At 37.1% G+C, this 12,794-nt stretch overlaps 1 protein-coding gene across 2 annotated transcripts in view; it reads right to left on the reverse strand.

Annotated features, from left to right (window-relative positions):
* Window positions 1-1,262: 1,262 nt before the first annotated feature.
* ARHGAP42 (Rho GTPase activating protein 42) overlaps window positions 1,263-12,794 on the reverse strand; it is a 287,206-nt gene continuing 275,674 nt past the window's right edge. For both annotated transcript variants that reach the window (XM_033862115.2, XM_019923816.3), the window contains 2 exons: window positions 6,973-7,052; window positions 1,263-6,609 (listed from right to left, as the gene is read on the reverse strand). In XM_033862115.2, coding sequence (XP_033718006.1) covers window positions 6,521-6,609; window positions 6,973-7,052 — 169 coding nt within the window. In that variant the 3' untranslated portion in view covers window positions 1,263-6,520. The remainder of the gene's footprint in view (window positions 6,610-6,972; window positions 7,053-12,794) is intronic.

Raw genomic sequence — 12,794 nt, forward strand, 5'->3', positions numbered from 1 at the left:
GTTATGGATTTTGGGAAAAAAACCCATAGAGGTATGCTCTTCTCATCACATCATATTACGGGGTACAAGACAACCACATGATATCACTGATAATGTTAACTTCTGTCAGTCGGTTAAGATCCTGTCTGCCAGGCTTTTCCTCTGTAAAGGTAAAATAGTTTTTCTGAACTTTTCTTTTTAGAAGCTAGTCATTAAGTCTAGCGCATCCTCAAGTGGGGAAGGGTTAAACTCTAATCCCTAGAGGGAAGGGTAATAAAATTCTAATGGTTATTTGAAATTCTTCTCTAAAGAATATTTGCCTCTTCTCTCCTATTTTACATTTATTTATATAAATTAAATTTACTGCCATTTCCTTGTATCAGTGTGGATTCATGGATATTTTATACTTTGGATTATAATCCGATTATCCAATACTACATGACTTATTTTGTTGCTCAAATCATTCCAGCTTTGCCTGTTAGGAGATGGCTTGTTTTCATTATTTCTAAAATATCATTTATAAGAGATTCCATCTAGGTCAGTTCCTTCTAACCCAATACTCTCAAACAGTAGTTGATCCACAATGATCTCTATTACCTATCCTAACAGTTCTTTCCTGCTTAATCATACTGGAATTTATTCACATTAATACCTTTTTAGCTCAACAGGTCTTTGTCGTGAATTTATTGCTTCTCCTCTTGATATTGAAGAAAGTTACAATCCATTTGAACAAATCAGGTTGTATGCCCAATGGTCCTGTTACTAAGCAGTCAGGCTTAGTTTTTGCAAGGATTTGTTACACTCTAATAATCCATTTAGCAGCGCAAAATAAATACACGATTCCCTTTTTTTTGATGAAGAAAAGCAAAATTTTAGCTAGAAGTCAAACAGTGACCAAAAGGGTCATAAAACTAATAAAAATCTAAGGGGATTATTTGTATGTTGATGCTTCTTCCATGGCACATTTGTAAACTTCCACAGACTTATTTTCAGGTAAGCCTGCATACCCGTTTTTTGATAATTTGTTTATGATCTGTTTGATTCTCCTTCCTGTAGACATCTGCATTATTAACATTTTCTTGATCTTTCATAATGCCAATTTCTCGGGAAAAGGTCCAATTATCAGGATCTAAAAGTTATCAATTCTGCTATGATTTTTTTCCATTCAGCCACACCCAAAATGACCATTCACAATACCTGAAACTTTGGGGTTTTTTCTATATGAATCCAAGACAGCTGCCCTCCAACACACTGGGTTTTCAAGTACAAGGACTAAATTAAAATGTGCTTACATAGTTTATTTTTAAAGTAATTTAAAATACAGTGTAAACATACATTAAAGATACTGTGGCAATTTAGATATGGAATAACATGAAGTTATTTACATGTTTGTATATGTATGCGTGCATATATATACATGAAGTGCAGATAAATACAAGACACTACAAAATAAACAAAAAATTCAATATGATAATTTACTGACAATCATTTTCATCATATTTATTATTTAATTTGTTATGTTAATGGCTGCAGACAAATTCCTAATACTGAAATATGTCATCTAAATATTTAGCTTTTATATAAACTATAGTACCTCAAATTTAACAGTATATAAATAGGATTCAAATTAAAAAACAAAACAAAACAAAACAAAAAAGAACAGTCGTCTTCCCTGCCACACTCCTTATTTATTTGTAAAGGCTTCAGCTAAGAGTTCAAAAAGACTCTTGAAATTGCAGCCCTCAATATGTGATATCTCAGCTTTTAAGCATACATCATGACTGAAGATACAAAGGCAGATATAAAATCTCTAACCGACATATAAAAAACAATGCACAGTTTTAATCTAAGAGGCAATGGATTCAAGCCAGGTTGGGCTCTGGAAGGGTAAAGACCATGGGAAACACTGCCAAGAGATGATAAAAGGGGAGAAAGTGATCATCTAATTAAGGTGGGGTAGGCACTCTCCCCAACACTGAAGGTCCTCACGTGGCCCTGAACATGACCATCGTGGATGATGGAGGATATTTATGTTTGTGATAACCGTAAATGGCCCTGCCTTTTGAGACTCCTCAGCAAGCACACAGACTCCATTTTCTCCCTATGGCACCAAGAAAGGAATGTTCAACCTCTGAACCTGGCATCTCTCCCATGAGTGCCAAGGAAAGAGTATAACCTGTTGGGTTCCCTAAGTCATGAAATAGCTTCTAAACTTTGGTCTAGAATATGCGCATCAGTTTTCTGTCTGTGGCTTGCTGTGAGTGCTATCAACTTATTTGACATCTGTTATTTAAAACAGTGAATGCACCTGCCTGAAAAAAAGTGAAAAATCCTATTTGTTGATCTGATCCTCTAAAAGACCATGTCATTCCTAAGTGTGAATTTGTCTGAGGTCACTACCACATAGATTTGAGGCACAGAGTTACTGGTGACAAAAAACGGATACAGTGAATATGGTTAGGAGATGTGAGACTCGTTGAGAAATACCTGAATTAAGTCTGTGGATCAACGGGAGACAGGTAGGATACAGACTATTCAGAAGTTTATTCAATAGACTATTCACCTGGAAAAAGTGTTTTGAGTTTGTAAGGTAACCAAACAAGGTAGGAGGGAAAAGTAAATAGCAATTTCTACCCTAAGTGGGAAAATTTTACTAAAGAGGAAAACAACTTCTAGACAATAATCATGTCTCTGCCTTTTTTCTTTACCAGGAGATATGACTTTGGGGTCCAATTCCCTGATCTTAGGACATAGTAACAGCTGTAAATTACAAATGTATTGTAAAACCAAAGAATAAAATCTCTTCCTAAATTGGTCCACCTCCTCTAACTTCAGTCAATAGAGTACAAATCAAGATGGGGTTCTAAATAATTAAGGCATCCCAAATACATAATTGGGGAGCATACTAAAAATTGAAGTTGTTTGAAGAAAGGCTCTGAGGGACTCTTCTAAATCAGCATCCATGTGAATGATATCCTCTGCACATCAGACACGGACAGACCTGAAGATGAGGCTGAGAGTGAAGAGGTCGGCAGGTGCTGTCTCCACAGGACTGCAGGGTCAGATTTACTTTCCTTACATCTTGGTGGATTTTTAGGAGGCACGCCACAATACGTAACATCAATTATCACAGAATAGGAATAAACTCCAAATCATTACGTCTCTTTTCCTACTTTTGCTATTTGAGAACCTGGGTAGTTTGGGATTGTAAGGTGCATTTACAAAAAATCTCCACCCTTCTTGAAAGAGCCACTGTTGGGAAGCCTGATTATGCCCATTCACAGTGCAAGGCACAGAGCGCCAACACAACTGGTAAAACCACTCTCATGTAACAAGGAGAAATGGCACTTTCTCATACTTCACAGACTTTACAGGAATACAAAGATTATTTCACTGCTCAGACATTTACACACAACAGAAAAAGCCTTCAGTTAACTGACTAGTTCCTATAAGTTGGTGGCATTACAGCACAACAAAATCACCTGTAATACACGTAAAAGTTTTGTACTCGAGGATTTTTTCACATAACAGATGAGATGATTGACTTGGACTCATCAATCTCACTCTCATACTGATTATACTGTCAGCAGTGATTAGGGCACCCACGTTGTGTGTTTCAAAGGTGTGCATATGGCAGTTCTAACATATCTTTACTATGTCTCTGAAAAGCTAAGGTTTCATTATTGAAACGCTGTTATAATTTCAAATGTGATCCTCTTCTAGTGACTGGCATTACCTTCTTGTGTAATTAATATTCCATGTGATTTAGAACACATATCCTGATTTTCCCAATGCTCATAAATACGTTTTCTGTTGGAAACATTTCTAGGGAAAAGCAGCTTCAGTCTATCTCTAGCATATGGCCATGACTTGCTTCCACATACAATCAATATGAAGAAAAGACTATCCTCACAAATCTGTAAGATTAAAACTTCAAACAAAAGCACAATTTGAACAAGCATTTTTGTAGTCTGTTTCAAAACAGGGACCATATCAAGTACTGCCACAATATATGCCTCAAAGAGAAAGGAGAGGGGCCTCACGCCCATGTCTTTAACAGCAAATGCTTTAATTCCTCAATGAGCATCTGTGGAATTAGCTCACAGACAACTCAGAGGCAGGAACACTCTGGCCTGTGTTAAAATAAAATGAAGGTTGCGATTTCTCTATGCAGCAGCAAGTGAAGTAGGACTCTGAATCACTTTTTGGAGTCAAGTTGGTCTTTGAAAGAAAATCAATTTGCCTTAAGAGGCTCTAATTTAGTAGGATGCCAGATGCTTGCAAGGGTGCTTTAACTGAGGGTGTTTTAGACTAAGGGACTGGTCTACTAGAGAGATTACCTCTGTTCCAGCAGAGGGTAGTCAGGGTGTCAGCAATACAATTACTATTACTAAGGACCACCAAGGATCCAGAGACCAAGAAGTTCTAGCAATACAAAATTATAGTGTAAAAAATCAACACTAGCAGGTAAAAAAAAAGGAGACAAATGTATCATATTTTTTCATTATATTACTAATTTTTACAACATTAAATATTTCTTATTCCTTTATTTCAATGCACTGATATTTCTTTCTGGTTGTGATTCTGCCTACTGTTATTCACTTTACCTTTAAATCCTAATCCATTATTCCATTTTTAATTTTAAAAGCATACATGCTCCAAGGCATAGTTGTATATGTGTGTGTGTATAATTTAACCTATTGACTCTAGAAACATTAATTTAAAGAAGAGATTGAGATTACAGATCATAATATCACGTAAAAAGAACTGTCTACAGTCAATACCTGAGTGTCTGTACAGTGAAGAACTCTGAAGTAAGAAGTAAAATACTGTGGCCAAGGGGGCCAGTGCTGTGGCAGTAGATGGCAGGGAACCAGCTTTTTGGAATCTTGAGAAGAAAGGCTCTTTGCCATATGCAGATATGTATAGAAATAATATGAGGATTATTAAAATAGAAATAATTTAAATAATGATTGATGAATGATCAGATGTTGATGGTAAATATAAATGGATAGTAAACACCTATTTCTATGCCCTATAAATTCAGTGAAATTCCTAATAAAGGCTGTAAATTGAAAGGCATAACAGAAAATTATGTATGACTTTATTACTGCTAGAGATGATGAAACAATTTCAATCTCTGGTTCAAAATAATTTAAGAATCTTGTACCTTTATGTTTAGATTATGTTTCAACTAAGCGTAGACTTTAGAAGGCATAGTGTCCCTAAAACAGCATCTTTATCATTTGTAGGACAATTTCTCAAAAGCCAAAATTAGATATCAATAAAATACTTTGACACTTTACAGAGTTACAAGTACAATTTAAGTTGTATGCCTGTGTACTGCACTTTTACATTGTTTTCCTATTACTGTAATTATACATTTGTGATACCCCTATAATGCTACCAGCAGAGGATATGTGCATATGATTTATCAGTATTTATATGTTAATGGAATAAAATTTCATAAAATCTCAAAGTTATAAAGATAGTTTTACACATCCTCTAAACCAGGGGTCAGCAAACCATGACCCATGAGTCAAATCTGGCCTGTCACCTGTTCGTGTATGGCCCATCAGCTAAAAACATTTATATTTTTAAATGGAATTTTAAAAGTCAAAGAAGCTTAATATTTCATGACACGTGATAATCATGATTTTCAAATTTCAGTGTCCTGAAAGAAAGCAGTATTGGTACACAGCCACAGCCATTTACATGTTGTCTATGGCTGCTTTCTGCTACAATGGCAGAGTGGAGTAGTGTGATGGAGACCACATGACCTGTTAAGCCCAAAATATTTATTATCAGGCCCTTACAGAAATAGTTTGCTGAATCCTGCTCTAAGCCCAGAGAAGGCATCTGGAATGCTGGATAGAATGTTTACAGTGGAATCAGTGTACGACCTAATTTGGTTTCATTTACAGACATCATATACATTACTCATTACTGCTTTTGAATATTATCATCTACTTGGTAAACAAATAAAAATAAACCTATGTTAAGAAAAACTCCTTATTTCCTTGAAATGTTTAGGACCAGCAAAACAATCATATATAAAAGCAGTATATTTTTAAGAAAAAATAATAAATGAACAATTTAAATTACATTTTTTAGTAATGATTTCAAGGTTTCTCAGAGAACACCAGACAGTAAAGGGCAGATTTCAAAAGTCTTATAGCAGATTTCTGGTTTCCAAATTTCTGGCATATAGTACTTAACACAGTATTTGAGATTCTATAATTATTATGAAAGAGACATCGTGGAGAGTTACTTTTCCAAAAAAAAGGGGGAGTGGGGAGGAGAGGATAAGCTATTTTAAAATATGAAACTAGCCAAAATTAAAAAAGAATGGCAAACAATTTAAACATTTTTTTCCCTTTCCATTAATAGGGAGCCACATAGTCTGCTGGTGTAAAACTTGGTAGAAATTGACTGTTTTCATTTTAGCAGGCTGATCCCCATATCTGTGTCAGATAAAATCATAGCACTTATTATTTGTTACCATGGATACCATGAAGATACTGCCATCCACTAAAAAGTATTAGAGGAAGACAACATAATTTTCTGGGACGAGTCCTGTTTTGCCTTCATATGTTGCCTTCAACCATCCTGGTTCCACTGATGGGTACACTGGCAAAAATTAAAATACATAAAGAAATATCACTCAGTCAACATTAGCTTCAAATAATTCTATACACAAATGGGTAAAAATCCACATCAGATTGTATGCATATATACTCAAGCTGTCAAAACAGTGTCACAGCACCTGTAAAGCTGGAAATGCCTTTTGCATTTATATAATCAATCACTCTCTCTCTGACACAGGGGAGGAAACTGGGGTCTAGAGGGATTTGATGCGTTCACTTGTACAGGTATGAGAGGTTGGACATGATTCTGAGTTTCCTGGCTTCTACTTTAGACTCATCGCTACACCACTCCTTCTTCCTCCTCCCCATGATGATAAACTTAAGCAAAGGGAATGGGTGTACTTACCATTAGAAAATATTGCTCCCTGTGGGAAGGAAAGCTCATGGCTGTGCTCTGCTTTACAGGAGTACATGGCTTTGGCTTGGCTGAAAGAGCAAAAGACAATCTGTGAAAACCACAACGCTCAAGTATATTTATACTTAAAACTATTCTTAAAAAAAGATACTGGGGCTTCCCTGGTGGCACAGTGGTTGAGAGTTCACCTGCCGATGCAGGGGACATGGGTTCGTGCCCCGGTCCGGGAGGATCCCACATGCCGCGGAGCGGCTGGGCCCGTGAGCCATGGCCGCTGGGCCTGTGCGTCCGGAGCCTGTGCTCCGCAACGGGAGAGGCCACAACAGTGAGAGGCCCACATACCAAAAAAAAAAAAAAAAAAAGATACTGGTTTTAGTTATAAGTGAAGCATGATATACATAATGTGCACATGTAAGTGTGCATAAGTGCATTTCACAAAGTGAACAAATTTGTGCAACCAGAGAACACTGACAGCACAACCCAAAGCCTTTCTTGTGCTTCCAGGCAATGCCCCCAAGGGTAATCACCTGACTTACAACAAATAAAATAAGCTGGTTTTAAAGAACACTATTATTTGTTAGTATTCTGCTAAATAGGCTATTTTTCAGCTCTATAGAGGTTCTTAGGTACCTTAAAGCCCTATTTATTTATTTGCCACTTTAATTTCAGACTATAAGAGGTGAGATCCACAAATTAAAAGGTCTATAGGGTATGGTAAATAAACTAAGTGGGCATGAAATAAGAAAAACAATAGGATAAGTTGATGATAAATGGCAACCAACAACAGCCTCACTGTCAGGGAGATGTGGCGACATGTCTTTGTAAATCAGAGTATACCCATCTCTTAAAAAGGGAAAACAGCACTCAGCTCTGACGTCTGTTCTCATGTGGGAGTTCAGGTTCCAAGTAGCCAGATACTCTGTTTTTTTAAGGGAAGCCAGAATTTCAGAGTTTTACATGAGAGCTGTTTCAAACCATCTGAGACAACACTAAAAAAGCCATCATCTGAGGAGGTTAATCAAGTCACCAATGAAGTCGCCTTTACTCTGCAACATCCAGTGACCTGACTCCACCTACTTCTCACCATCTCTACCACAACCAGAGTCCAAGCCAAGATCATTTCTGGCATAGCTCACTGAACGGCTTACTAACTTCCTAAATCCTCTGGGCTTCCTCTTCTGTCCCCTTGCAATCCGTTCTATACAGAGCAGCCAGAGGGTAGTTTGAAAGGTTTTGATGATCATATTATGATCACATGATTTCCCTGAAAACCCTGAACTGGTTCCCACCTCTGTCCTCCATACCATATACAATGTGGCACCTGCCAGAATTTCCTACATCTTTTGTACCCGCCTCTACTCACCTACTATACATCGGTCACACCGGCCGTCTTTCTCCTCCCAAAACACGCCAAACCCAGCCCCACCTCAGGGCTGGCTGGGCCTCGCTCTGAGATACTTTCTTGATCTTCACTCAGCTATGGCCCTCTAGTTTATCTTACATTTCTTGAGTTTCACTGAAGGCCAGGTCTTCCCTGACCACACACTGTAAAATAGCTGTCCAGGCAACTCTCATATTCTCCAGTTTAAAGTCTGCATGGTATTCTGGTGCCACTGTTGATATTTCTTGTCTTCTCCCCCAGTTAGAATGTAACCTCTGTGAACAATGCCTGATGCTTAATAGTAACTCAGTAAATATTTGCTGAATTAATGAGTTAAAAAAAAAGGGAAGGTTCTCTGGACTCTTTTTCTACATGATAAGTCCTCTTAAAGATTCAAGGCATCTTGTCTTTCCTCCCTGAGGTCCCAATCAATACTTCATCAGCAAAGAAGCATCAGCAGTATTTGCCATCTGAGGCCCTCAAAGTAACAGTGTTACATTATGATTACATTTCCCTATTGGAGCTAGACCCTGGGTCTTATCTCTAAACTTCCCGAATGAGGCTAGGTCACTTAAACTAGGCTTCCCAAGTGGCTACCTGAAGATGGGAAAGCTTACAGAGGAAAACCATGGCCCTGCCCCCAGAGTCTATTTCATATGAGGTGAGTCTCAGGCTGTACTTTCAGAAACTTTGCTAGGAGAGTCTGCGGTAGGCACACACCACCACTTCCCAAGGAAACATGGTCTAAGGAAAAACTGATGAAGTGGAGGCACCCAGAGAAGGACAAGATTTTACACTAAAGAACAGCCATGTGCTCACATGTGCATGTGAACGTGTGCACATGGGTGTGTTGGTTGACATGGGTTAGGGGTGCGGGGAGAGGATGCTACCAAGTTATGAAGACTTCTGAGAATCAGACTATGGTGATCTTATATAGAAATGATACTAGTTTTTCCTATAAATCTTCTAGTCAAGTATAGACATTTGATCTGATATAATTTGGTGTAACTTGATCTAATTTGATCTGATATAATGTGATCTGATATCTGATATAATTGAGGGTTGCAGAGCCTCTTCTCTAAAAACATGTAAAGATTTTTTAAAAAGTCAAATTTTCTAGCAGCAGTGATTTCCACCAATAATCACTGTCTTATTACTTTGAATCATTAAGATAAATTAAGGCATGCATAAGGAAACAAATTCCAGAGTTATAGAAATGATTAAGATATAATAATCCTTGCAATGACATAATTTTTCATATACTTTAAAATGCAACCAAATTATTTATATTAATATTTCAGACATGAGTGTTCTCCTTATAGTTTTTTATGGGATTGGATGGTGAGGGAACACATACAGAATAATTACATCACTAAATAAATGGATACTGTTAAATGTGTCAAAATATACAGCACAAAATAATATCTGTCATGACTTTTCAATTACCTGGGCATGTGACTAGACAGGTATAATTTTCTTCTGCTGAGCTCTGTATCTACAGGTGTTGACTCAGCAGAGAGCTTTGATGATTTAATGTAGAATTCTGTGTCAGTGGAGTTTTCTTTCCAGGTGCTAATGCTTCTTCTTTTACTGCCTTGGTGTATTGAAGAAGATGTGAAAATAACACTGTCACCTATTGAGTCTCTGTTCACAAGATTCTAATATCCTTTGAAAAGGATTTTGAGAATCCTGCTTCCTTTCGCATTGGAAAGTAAGGTAATGATGCCTGCTGTCCTGAAAGCCATTTCTTCTCTTATCATTTGGAAGATGATCTGTTCACAAGCCCTATTCCTAATTCTAAACACTGTCTAATGCTCACGAGTAGACTTAAAGGTTTGACAGGGTCAGTGTGCAAAATTCTCAATACTCAATGATAAGCAAAATAAAAAATTCACCAAATCAAAATTGATGTAATGTTTTCTGAAGGGCCACTTAACAATGTTAAACACACATACACACTCACTGTCTCTCACACATTTTTTGTATGCTGAGAATTTCACTTCTGAAGTGGGTAGGAATGCCCTTCTGAGGGGAGTAGGAAGATATAGTCTAAAAGGTGCCAAAGCAGTAACATACAGAAAAACTAAAAACAAACAAATCACCACAATCTAATTATTCATCAGTAGAGGATTTAATAAACAAAATATACCAAATCCAATGAATTATTAGGTAGCTACTATGAATAACGCTATAGAAGAAAACATGACATGAAACAGTGTCAGCATGCAAGGCAAAAATTTTACAGAAAAATTAGTCATTGGCAAGACCTCCAAACTGCCTATGACAATTCGCAATAAACACTTATAGGTAATGCAATAAACACACATTTGCTTTTTTAGTCACTGGTTGGAGATTTCTTAAAATTACTCTTTTCTTAGGTTTTTGCCAACAAATATGGGCTGTTTCTGGCTTGGATGTCTGAGTATTGGATTTCTCAATGCTAAAAATCTCTTACAGGAGCTTGTAGAGTCAAAGTTGCTTGTGTCAAAGACAAGAATATTGCAACTCCATTAAAAATGGAGTGAAAAACTGAATAAAAAAGTCTTTTTAGGTTAAAATGTGTATTTTATCTATTTTCCCAACAATTCTGTTGAGCATGTACTTTCTTGGGCACCATGGTGGGAACAATACCACGAACAACACCTTCATGGGTCCTTTTCTGTGTTTATCACAGAGGAGCGGTTCTCAAAGTGTGGTCAAGGGAAATCTGGAAGGAGGGGTAGGTGGGACCCTGAGAGGCACTACTCTGACAGCTAATGGAATGTGTATGAGAATACATTTATTTCCTATTATGACAGATATTAAGGAGATCTGCAGAAATGTAAAATCATGCCAGTTCCTGAGGTCCTGGCAGTGACCATCATTAAGGGATAGAAGCTGACTGCAGCATGGCAGGTGTACGGCAACAGCAGAGGAGGGGGCTTCTGTGTGGCCCAGCTTAGGGGAAGATAAGAAACAACTCCTGTTGTCTTAAACACATTAGAAATATGGCCTTTGGAAGAGGGAAGAGATGGGAAGGCTAGACCCTGTTATGACTTGGGGGTAGGTACATAAACTGTCTGACTTGGTTGTACAGAAAAGGGTGACCCCAGCATATGCTGGGGGACTTGTGATCATCCAGGGGACTTGAGTCATATAATGAGTTTGGATTTTGAAAGGAAACCTACATATTTCCTTGGTCCACCTTCTTTATGTAGAAATGAAGGCCAAGAGAAATGAACATTATGGCAGAGTCAGGCTAAAATCTACATCTCCTGATTGATGATCTAGTGCATACCTGGTGAATCCACTGAAATATCATTTGTAAAGTCTCAAGATAATGTCACTGAAAAATCACTTCTACTATTAATAATTGTTGACTGTTAATAAGAGTGAATAATCACACCTGCATCTTGCTATTGTCACCCATTAGTTATGAGCTTATTTTTGTTAAATAAATTCAGAAACATTTAAAAATGTTCTGTTTAAATTTCTAATACAATAAATATTAATAGATATAACCCACATAAACAAAAGCTCCTTGGAGGTCCTCAACAATGTTTTTAGTTGTGTAAGTTGTTTGAGAACCACTGTCAACAGGTAAGATTAGATGGTTGTGCAACAATATGTGGTTATCTTTAGGTGGCAAAATGACAGGTGGCTTTTATTCACTTTTTTTAGTTTATCAGTATTCTTTATATTCCCTAAAAAAAGAAAAATGTTATTTTTAATTACTATGGCTTCCTTTGTCTTTCTTGTGTGTGTCACAGTGCTTTATCTTATGTATGTCTTAACATGTGTCAGTGTGCTCTGAAGCAATGACTTACAGCCTTTTAAAAACTCAAATTCACTAAACGAGAAGACTTTGCTGAGCTTTGTTTTGGTGCTTTGTAATTATAAACAAAATATTGGTTTTAGATTATAATAATAGAAAATTTGATTGTTTATAATGGGCCAGGCACTCAATTCTTAATTAATTCTAATTCTCAATTCAACTTTCAGAAAATATTGGTACAGCTTGCCTAAATTATATTACTTTAAAGTGGATTTCCCCACTGCCGAGGTATAACTCATTGAGACAGAGCTGAAAGCTTTAAGGGTACTGTTTTCCACAGGCCTTTGTAATCATGAGACAGAGCCTAGTGACATCTGGCTCTTGAAAGCATTTTACAGGTTAAGAGAAACAAGTATAAAATAACCAATGCCTGCTTAGGGTCACGCTAAGTACTATGACATTCTTCTCTATTCCAGTGGTTCTCAAACTTTTTTTTGTACCTAAGAATCACTTGGGGAAGTTGTCAAAAATACATATTCTCCGGGCCTCAGTCTCAGATACTATGGTTTACCGAGTCTGTGGCAAATTCAGGAATATTCATTTTAACAAGTCTGGCAGGTTAAGTTCCCTTGCAGAGGGGCCCCTCCCACTCCACTGAACCTGATTTCTTAAAGATTT

The sequence above is a fragment of the Tursiops truncatus genome, chromosome 8 (genome assembly GCF_011762595.2).
Source record: "Tursiops truncatus isolate mTurTru1 chromosome 8, mTurTru1.mat.Y, whole genome shotgun sequence".
Classification (NCBI taxonomy): domain Eukaryota; kingdom Metazoa; phylum Chordata; class Mammalia; order Artiodactyla; family Delphinidae; genus Tursiops; species Tursiops truncatus.